At 37.6% G+C, this 10,762-nt stretch overlaps 1 protein-coding gene across 1 annotated transcript; it reads left to right on the forward strand.

The window, feature by feature from the left end:
- Positions 1-1,575: 1,575 nt before the first annotated feature.
- On the forward strand, positions 1,576-4,758 carry LOC122672501 (putative disease resistance protein At1g63350). The gene has a single exon (XM_043869962.1). It carries the CDS (start codon positions 1,576-1,578, stop codon positions 4,711-4,713), a length of 3,138 nt encoding a protein of 1,045 aa, XP_043725897.1. The 3' UTR covers positions 4,714-4,758.
- The last annotated feature ends 6,004 nt before the right edge of the window (positions 4,759-10,762 follow it).

Here is a 10,762-nt window from a genome sequence, read left to right on the forward strand (position 1 = left end):
AATTTCTTACTTCTTTCTTGAAAGTCTCTTTTTTGTATTTTAGTGCTCCTCATAATTAGGTAAATATCATGAATCCATTCTTAAATCTTAGGGCCCTAGTCTCTTCTTGTTGTTTTCCTGGTTTCTTCTTTAAGCTCTATTTCATGTTCACTACTTATTTGTCATTCTCAAATTTTTTTTTATTAGAGTGCTGAGAGAAAGGAAGACATCTCAGAGCAAGTATTTTTTGGTTTTAGAGCTCCCTCTCCCCATAATCAAGTAAGTATCATGCATCTAGTCTTATAGCTTGGGTCCCTGACTTCTTCCTTTTGTTCTAATGGTTTTCTCTTTTTATATATATTTCATTTTTCACTACTATATATTTATCATTATCATTAATTTTTTTCAATTAGAGTATTAACAGGAAGGATAACAACTCAGAAGCAATTTTTTTGGACTTAATTAATTGCTTCTTCCCTTAAACGGGCAAGTGTCCTGCATCTTTTCTTAAAGATTAGGGGCTTTGGCCACTTCTTCTTGTTCTTCTAATTTTTTTTTTCTTTATTCTCTTTCGTCTTTCTATTCATATTTATAATTCTCAAATTCTTTCTTTATTAGATTGTTGAGAGGAAAGACAACATCTCAGAAGCAAGTGTTTTTTGGGATTCATTGCTCCTCCTTCCTCTAATCAGGAAGCATCACGTATCTATTTCTTAAAGCTTAGTGGCCTTGGCTTCTTCCTCTTGTTCTTCTGGGAATAATTAATTGGCTTTCATTGTAAAAAATGTAAAAGAAAAATGTATAACAAAGCAGGTAGCTAAGAATAAAGAAAGAAGCAGAAACAGCAAATCGAAAACTATACAAATAGCCAAAATCAAATTACATTGGAATGGGGGTACTGTCCCATGTGAGAATCATTACTCTAGCACCTACCTTTGCAAGTTCATCAGCTGTGGAGTCCAACGATCTTGGACGCCAGTAGAACATGGTGTTCAATGCTGCCATCCTCGCTCTCACACATCATATTAGATTCAAAAGTCTCCAGTGTTCTCTCATCTTGGCCTCCATCCATCTAATGCCAACTTTTGAATTTTCCTCCCCCAATATTGTTTCAGTCACAAAAGCTCTTGTGCAGATCCAGCCCTCAATAAAAAGTTTCTTAGCTCAGCTCCTGCATGTAGAGTGCATTATTTCATCTCACCATCTGATCACTTTTATTTCTGTTCCATATAAATACATAATAGCCTTGAACTACTACGGCATGGAAAAGAAACTCTGCTGGTAGAGGGCTCATTTTGGGTTTCTCATTCTTTTAAGTGATGATTTTCAGAAGGATCCTTTGTTCATGCTTTTCAAGCATGAAAAGGCTTATACATGGGATTTGATGTTATATGCTCTATTCAAAAAGCATGTTTAAAACTTATGCAGAATGTGGCATCTTTTTCCTAGTTATGGGCACCCAAAAATTTTATGTTGCATGGGTGTTGGTGTTGTTCACATCTTCACTAGCCCCCTCTCTCCCTTTCATCATTTCAATTGTTAATTGCCTAGAATTAATTGGTGTTGAAATCATGGCGCGCAGGTGAAAATTCGTTGATGGATTTCATTGGACAAAGTATATGGGTCCCGTTCAGACGTCAAATCAGCTACGTCAAAAACATTGAAAAAAATTCAGAGAAGCTGAATGAGGGAGCGGCAGATCTCTATGACAAAAGGGAGGATATAAATAGAGAGATAAACAGAGATGCCATATCAACAATGCCGACAGCTGAATGTCAAGCTTGGCTTCGGAAGGTGGGAGAGATGGAAAATAAAATCAAAGTCATAGAAACAGAGATCCAACAAAATAAGCATTGCTGCATTGGGGGATTGTGCCCCAACATTTGGTGGCGAAGGAATCTGGGTAAGAAAATTGTGACTATGATGAATGATGACATTGTTGATCTCTTCAAGGACCACACAATGTTTTCAGGAATATCAAGGTATGTGGTTGAGCGACCTCCACAGTCAGTTGAGCCAATTCCTGCACCAGCAATGGAAGGCCACAATAATAATAATAATAATACATCATCATCAATTGGTCGTACTGTCCAGAAGATATTAAGGTGCATAAGGGATGATGATATCCATAAGATTGGCATATGGGGTATGGGTGGAGTTGGTAAGACAACTTCAATGAAGCTCCTAAACAATTCAACAGAAATTGCAGGTATGTTCGACATGGTTATTTGGGTAACTGTGTCCAAAGGAGGAGGTATAAGAAAGGTACAAGAGGATATTATAGAGCGTCTGTCGTTGCCGTTTGATGATGATGAGCCTGTTGAAAGAACCGCCAGGAAAATCTTTCAAAGATTGAGTAATAATAATATGAAGTATTTGCTGCTTCTCGATGACTTGTGGGAAAGAATGGATTTGAAAGATATAGGAATCCCCAACCCATGCGAAGAAAATGGATGCAAAATGATAATAACAACTCGTTCCATGGTTGTCTGTAACAAAATGGAGATAGATAAGGCAATTAAAGTTGAAGTTTTATCTGAAGAAGAGGCATGGAAATTGTTTCGCAAAAAGGTTGGTAACGTTGTGGATTCATCATCAGAAGATATAAGAGAAATAGCTGCACAGGTCGTAGGAGAATGCAAAGGTTTGCCACTTGCGCTTATTGTAATAGGAGGGTCCTTAAGAAATAAGAGTGACCTGCGTGAATGGAGAAATGCATTGAAGGAGTTGAGATCAAATAAGTACGAAATTATTGATGATATGGAAGAATCTGTGTTTAAGATATTGAAGTTCAGTTACGACCAGTTAAAAAGCAACAATATCAAGAACTGTTTTCTATACTGTGCTTTATACCCGGAGGACTATGAGATTCGAGAAAAAGAACTTGTCCAACGTTGGTTGGCAGAGGGTTTCATTGATGATGGTGGTGATTTAAGGCTGGATGAGGCGTATGATAAAGGGCATGCTATATTAAATTACCTAAAAGATGTTTCATTGTTGGAAGGAGTAGTAGTTGATCCTTTTGGGAAGCTAGCAGTCAAGATGCGTGATGTGATTAGAGATTTGGCATTAATAATCACATCAGCATCATCATTAATGTCTGCTAAATTATTAATGGTACGACATGCAGTAGAGGAGGAGGAGGATGGTAATCATCAGTTCTTGGTTCGAACTAATATAGGAGGAATACAAGAGGAGCTCTCAATCTCAAATGAGGAAAATTGGGGACAGTTCCAAAGGATCTCATTGATGGGTAATAATAAATGTCGCATTAATCTTCCTGAGAACCCCACATCCCTCTTACTTGTGACGCTATTTTTGCAGCATAATAGAAGGTTGACTAAAATTCCAGAATCATTCTTCGAGCATATGCACAATCTACGAGTTTTGGACCTATCATACACTCATATCAGGGAGTTACCATCTTCTGTTTCCAATTTAGTAAACCTTAGAGGATTATTTCTTCTCAGTTGTCCCTATTTGGTTACTGTACCATCCCAAATAGGGAATCTTAAAAAACTTCAAGTGCTTCATTTAGGAGGCCGCCATTTGGAGTGCTTACCTATTGAAATTCAGCAGCTTACACTCCTTAGAAGTCTGCAAGTGTCATTTTATGAAATTCCAAGTGGGAATCGACGACTGATGGTTCCTAATGGGATTATATCAAGGCTCTCTCTGCTTGAAAACTTGAGCATACGTGCATATGGTGGATATTCAGATTTTGGAGAAAGCATTGTTGAAGAGGTGGGTAGCTTAAAGCAACTAACTCAACTTGAGGTTAAGTTTACAACATTAGAAAGTTTTGAGCATTTTCTACGTGAAAGTTATCCATGGAAAAATCAAAGCTTGAAGTCATTTCAGTTCACTTTGCATTGCAGCAATGAGTCTGGATACAGTATTTTTTATTATGAAGAAGAAGAAGCATCATCAAATAAGCGATTTTTACAACTGGTAGGAGGTAATTACACGCCAACTGCAATTGCAGAGGTACTCCGTAGGGCCAATGGTTTCTATTTAAGAAACAATCACACTTGTCAAGGGCTGTTGGATTTTGGCTTGAAGAACTTAACTCAGCTGAAACGATGTTATGTTAGTAAATGCAAGATGATGGAGATCATCATCATCAATGGAAATAATGATTTAAGTACTACTTCAACAACAACACCATGTGCAGTTTTACCAAACTTGGAATACTTGCAAGTTGAAGAAATGCCAACTATGACGACCATTTGGGAAGGGCCAATGCCACCAGGAAGCTTCAGCCGTTTAGCTTATTTGAGTATCAGTGGTTGTCCGAACCTGAGAGAGATTTTCACAAGGGGCATACTCCAACAACTTTCAAACCTTGAACAACTTGTTGTCAAAGACTGTGATACCGTCCAAGTAATAATAGTGAATGAAGAAGAGGAAGCAGAAGGAGGTCATGATGATGTTGCTCTTTTCCCAAAATTGAAGAATCTCACTCTTGAGAAACTACCCAGACTAGAAAGGATTTTGAAAACAGTTTCTTTTCATCCCATGGCGCCATCCTTGGAAGTAATAGGAGTTGTAGGGTGTCCAAATCTGAAGAGTCTGCTCCCTTTGAGTTTGGGGATGATTCAGCAGCGATCCAGTAGTACTACTTTAAGGATGATTAAGGGAGAAACCCAATGGTGGGAAGCATTGGAATGGGAACATGATCATGAGATCAAACCACTACTCCAACCTCTTTTTGTGCACTCATCACGGCTGTAAGGTTGAACTAATGAGAAGCGCACGATCAGCTTAGTCAATAGGGAGCAGAGGAGAGAGAGTGTCAGTGGTTGTTGGGGGAAGACCGGAGGTAAGAGGCTGTGAGAAAGAGTTTCCTACTCAGCTGGCATCACAGGGAAACTTTTCCCTTCATTTATTCTAATTTTATTCAAATGTTATTTGAAAGATTTTTTGTTGGGGGGGGGGGGGGTATTGTAGTTATTAACTCTTTTTTCCTTGATGGTATTCATCTTTTGCAAACGTTTTTGGTACACTCACAAGATACATATGTCTAGAAGTCTACTTAGTGTGATAGCTAGCATTGGTTTGGTTGTTTATTATTATTATTAGTAATGAAATTTTATATCAATTAAGTTAAAGAAGTTTAATTATCAGGGAAATTGCAAGAGATCATCAGATTCAGATCACCCGGATCCAAACAGAGCCTATATTTTCTTCAATTGCTACTTTAAATAAGAGGTTTGTCTTAATTTACATGAATAATTAAATTCGAGTTAACCTATTCCTTTACCATTTATACAAGAGCACAGAATGTTCTATACTTCCACTGAACTCCTAATGTCCTTTTTTTGATGTAATCACATAAATCACACATCAATCCCAAAAGATTAACCGACTTTTAGGACCGTGGAATGGCGGATATACACAATACACACCACACTCACACACTCGATGTGGGACTAAACACACACACCCCTTTTTTTCTTTTTTGATGAAAGTGTAATCACACAAAAATAAGCCTTCAATTGTGCTTAACTAAATTCTACTCCTTCCCTCCCATAAAGAGAGTTTTGTTTGAGGTTTTTCATCCTCATAAAATGTTAGTCTCTAGTATATTCCTCTATTACTTACATACCTCAAACTAATTGGGATAATATTGGAAACAATGTTTGAGTTAGTGGGTAATTAATGCATTAACAACAACCTTATGAAAAAGTGGTATTTTAAGTCACTCAATTACATTTAACTATGGGGCAGCAACTGCATTTTTTAATCAAGGAAAGAGGAACAAAAAAGAAACAAATATGTACAGAATATAAGTTTTCCTTCATGCATAGAGGAGGAAGAGGAGTATCTGACCATGTGATTAGACTTTTGTATCATCATTAACTCTCACTCTTATTGTACAAGGTCAAAACTGCCCTCCCCATGCCAATCCGACAATGGTTCCAATGTCTATGATGAGGGGATTCCTCATTCACCATCGCTGGAAGAAAACTTGATCCAATAAGTACTATGCCAATTGGTAGATTAAGTATGAATATTGAATGGTTACTTTGATCCTCTACTACCGAGCTGTCCGGCAGGACCCTACTGCTAAGACACAGCAAGGCTAGGAATGACCGCCTTACCCCTGCCTGAGTGCCTTGCCCGAGTGGGGGTAAGGCAGGCATTTACCGCCTTGCTGTGTCTTGGCAATAGGGTCCTGCCAAGCAGCTCGGCAGTAGGGGATCCAAATTGGATAAAAGGTGGAGTGGTCAACCCTCACCTCTTTCCTGGAAATAGTCTTATTTTTCTAATAAAAGTCCATTTTGTCCCTCTGGTCTGGGGTGAGAAGTACAAGGAAAAAAAAAAAAAAAAAACACACAACTTGGGCTGGGCATCCGAATTCCAACCTGGCCCAACACCATTTTCAGCCAGATTGGATTGGGCTTTTCAGCCCATGGTCTGGCTTTGACTTATTGATCTTGAGCCGGTTTCCATAATAGAAATCTAGTTTGCCAGTTGTACTAATCATTGATCACAAGACTTTATATATAGAAGTATAGAACTAAGCTTCATTTTGGATTATGAGAGTCCAAATATATAATTAGGAATTCATTAGTCTCTGCATTAGATCTGTTTTAATGATTTAATTAGTAGTTTAGATGGCAATTTAAGAGATTCACATCTAAGAAACTAAATCCACCAAATCAATAGAAATTGGACTTCACAACTTTAGGTGGAGGCCTTAATTCTTGTTGGTCACAAGGATTGTGTAGCTAAAAAAATGGAGGTTAGGATTCATGATTGTTTGAATTCTTAGTAACCAAATTGAGCCTTAACCATGCAATTCTCAATTGTTTGGATCCTCGCTATCTTAATTAGCCATAATCCCCCCCCCAAAAAAAATAATACACTCTATATAGTACAATATGACTGAATTTTTATTCTCTCAATTGTGGTGCATTGTCCAGCGTATCGTTCGGTGCATCTCACTTGTGCATTGGATTTTTATCCTTTCAAGTACAGTGATTGCTGTCCGATGCACTTTAAAGATAGCATAATGTGCATTAAATAAATATGATGATTCAATTACAATGATCTTTATCGTCTCCATTTATCTGCCCCTCCATTTCCTCTCATAGCGGGCGAAAATGACCACCTTACCTCCTGCCCGAACAAACTGCCCAGGTGGGATCCACTCCCCCCTATTAGATGAAATGGAGGAAATGGAGGGACAGATAAATGGAGACGATAATTTTCCATGATAACCCCACTGATGCTTCATCAATTTGGGGTGTAGGTACTAGGTAGGCTCTACCATCCATATATAGAAGTGTGCATGAAGAGGGCATGCATGGTTAACACCTGTGCATGAACAGGGCATGGTTAACACCTCCATTGATCTATATCTGGAGGCTTCTCCAATGGTCTAAATTGCCTTTACTGCATGAATCTCAAGTGGAGCATATCGTGTCTAACCCTCCATCATGTGAGCTCAGTCATGGAGGCTTATAAATCTCAGGAGATATTTGATCATACAAACTCAACTGTGTATGCTCTAATAATGGCATACCATCCAAATGACTCCTAATGCTGTGGTTGCTGTGTACCCTGTGAACCATAATCGTCCAAATGGAGACAAATATAGGAAAGACATTGAAGGAGAGAAACAAAGAACTTGAGAGAGAATTGAAGAAGAGTTCAGAGAGGGAAGAAAAGATAAGGGAAGAGCTCCAAAGGACTTTGTACAGACTTAGAATTGCAGAGGATGCAGAGGAACGCCTTTGTTTTCAGCTTGGGGAGGTGGAAGCAGAAGCTCTGGAAATTGTTCAAGCCTATCTCACACAGATCAAGTCTTTGAAGGAACAGCTCTCCCAAGCTCAAAATCTTCTTCAAGCATCCAACCCCGCAACTCCAAGATCATTCCATAGGCTTGGAGGCCTTTAAAGCTTTAATATATAAAAAGTCATGACCATACATGTTCTTCATCTTTTTCCTTTTGATATATATGGGTATCTGCATTTTGGTTTAGGGTTAATTTTGGTTAATTTCTTGACTCAATATATTGACTTGGTCCCCTTTTTGTTGATGGTTGATGTCTTTTGGTCCCTTTATTGTTGATGGTTGATGTCTTGTATTCTATGGTTTGACTAGGGTGTGGGTTGCCTCGAATGGGCCGTTAAAGCTCATAGGGTTTTGAAAATTTGTATCGCTTTGTTTTTCTTTAAAATTTTTGTGATGAAGGATTACGTGGAAATCTTTTGTAAACACAAAGAGGTGTGAGGAAGAGAGCTTGCAATCTTTTTTTTTTTCTTCCATTGTTAGTGAAATTGTTGTGTAATTTTTTAATTACTCTTTATGTTGGATTTTTTGTTTTGTCCATAGAATTTTGTTTATAAATATTTCAAGTCTCAAGAATAAATATAACAAATGTCACTTACCTAGAATTGATTAATATCTGAAGAGACAAATCTATTTGACCTTGGATTAGATGACCTTTTTAAGGGTGGTTCTTTTTTTCTTTTTTTTTGGGGGGGGGGGGGGGAGAAGTTAAGATTTTTTAAGGTCTTTCCCACACAGCCACAACCATTCTCATGATCAATTTTCCTTTGACTTTGGTATCTAGGAGGATCTTCATCCATTCAATTTAAATAATATTGCAATAAAATCTAAGGGAGAAAGAACGATGTCTGGTTGCATGGTTCCTGAGTCCACGCATAGGAGCATGAGCGAGAACTGATCGTCCCACCCTTCTTGAAATAAAACATCTCATATATATTGATGCCCCTATGCACAATCTCATTGGCCTACACCCTGGTGTAGAGACTACACAACCAGGCTGAGATCTCTTGTCCTAAATCAATATGAGAAAGCAAGAGATATAGTGGTATGTATAAAACTTATACTCTACCCAAAGTCATAGCAATAATTGAACATTTGTATTAGTTTTCATGTTTATGTGAATTTTCTGATTAAAAGGAATCCAGATCTTTTCCATGTACGTGGGTGGTAATTTCTCTCCACATACACTCCAATTTTGTTACCTTCATAACCACCAATCCACCATGACGGAAAACTTCCATAAGTTACTTCTATAAAAAAAAAAAATTGATCCATAGAATTCCCCCTTCCCCGAATATCCTTCCATCATGAAGAGAAAGCCATTGCAAATCAATTGAGCTCGTTTCCAGGGAGGCCAACACGCCTAGAGAGCATCCAGTCGTTGGGCTGTGCCGCACACATCCCTAGACGTGCGCTGAGATGTGTGCAGTATAGCCCCACCCTTGGATGGCTCCTGGGCGTGCCCTGGGCGCTGAGCTCCCTGGAGAGGAGCCGGATCCACTACAAATAGAGGTAATCCATCTATATATCTTGCGTACTTCTTGCTTATTAATGAAATTTATCTAATTTTCCTCTTCTATTTCTGTTCTTTTAACCTTTTGAGCTTAGCCTACATCAGTTGTAGTTGTCTAGCTAGTTTTTCTTTTGATTTTAGCAGCCCAAATGTTATTGAGCTCATTTTGCTTTGAATTTTAAATCAAATTTCTTTTTGTTTAGTTCTTTGATACCATATTATCATCTAATCATGACTTAATTATAAACTAATATAACCTTTCAATTTGTCAATACAATGAAGTTAAAGTTGTTTGAAATAAAAACGTGTGACCATTTGAAAAAAAAAAAGTTAAAAAAGAGAGCATAGTGGATAATATTGTTGAAATAAGCCAACAAATTTGATACATACGAATGACACCCATTCAAAGATCAAAATGACCAAACTATCATTCTATGTTGTGATTATTATTGTTCGTATATGGATTGGCAATCAACCTTAACTCATTGACAAACAACGTGGAGATTTGATATCAATTCACCAGTTCTCATGCACTTGTGCCAATTAGCACGATCATTTTCTATAAATCTATTAAAATATATGTAAGAAGAATCCATTTTAGCCTACCAAGTTGAGCTTGCATCAAGACCTTAATAAGTATCTATCATACAAAAATTTAGTTGGCACTCAAATTTTATGGACATATTGAAAATCATATAATTATTTTTCTTTCAAAGAATAAAAAATATAAGGATAAAATTTGGATTCATAATGAACCATATGGTTGAGATGACATACCAAACTTAAAAGATGGCTAATCCAATAGAGAAGTGGCATGTAGACAAGTTTTAAATTGTTAAACATGAAATGCACCTGATTATCTTTGGACTCAATCTAATAACTATAGACTTAACCCTTTCATCCAAAAAAAAGAAAAACTAATACTCATTAGAATCGTTATTTATTTAGTGGGGGAAAATGGCTTTGGTTGTTAATAGTACATAGTGTTAAAAATCAGACCAGATACCAAACCAGTGCCCAAACCGAGTCTAAGCTAGGGCTGTCAAAAATCAGTTCAACCTTCTTGAACCAGTCGAATGACCGAACAGAAACTGACGGACCAAAACCATTAGGCCCCATTTGTTTTGACAGGGAGGATGGATTGGGAATGTTGTGGACTGAGTCCCACAAACCACAGTGTAGTGGGTTGGGAAACAGAGATGAGATTTTTACTTTTCTCATGAACAGTAACTAAAGTCATTTGTTTTTTTGCAATTTTAGATAACATATGAGTGAGATTTCAACTGATACGTCAACAGATAAAGCATTTAATGTTGTTCCCTTAGAATTTATCAGTTCATCAGTCCAGATTAACACATAAGGTTGGGGTGGGATTTTGAAGTGCCACATCAACTCTTTCGCACCCCAACTCTCCTACACCACCTAAGTTCCATTCAAACAAACGGGGCTTTAAAGTTTCAGTATTGATTT

The sequence above is a fragment of the Telopea speciosissima genome, chromosome 8 (assembly GCF_018873765.1).
Source record: "Telopea speciosissima isolate NSW1024214 ecotype Mountain lineage chromosome 8, Tspe_v1, whole genome shotgun sequence".
In the NCBI taxonomy this organism is placed as follows: Eukaryota; Viridiplantae; Streptophyta; class Magnoliopsida; order Proteales; family Proteaceae; genus Telopea; species Telopea speciosissima.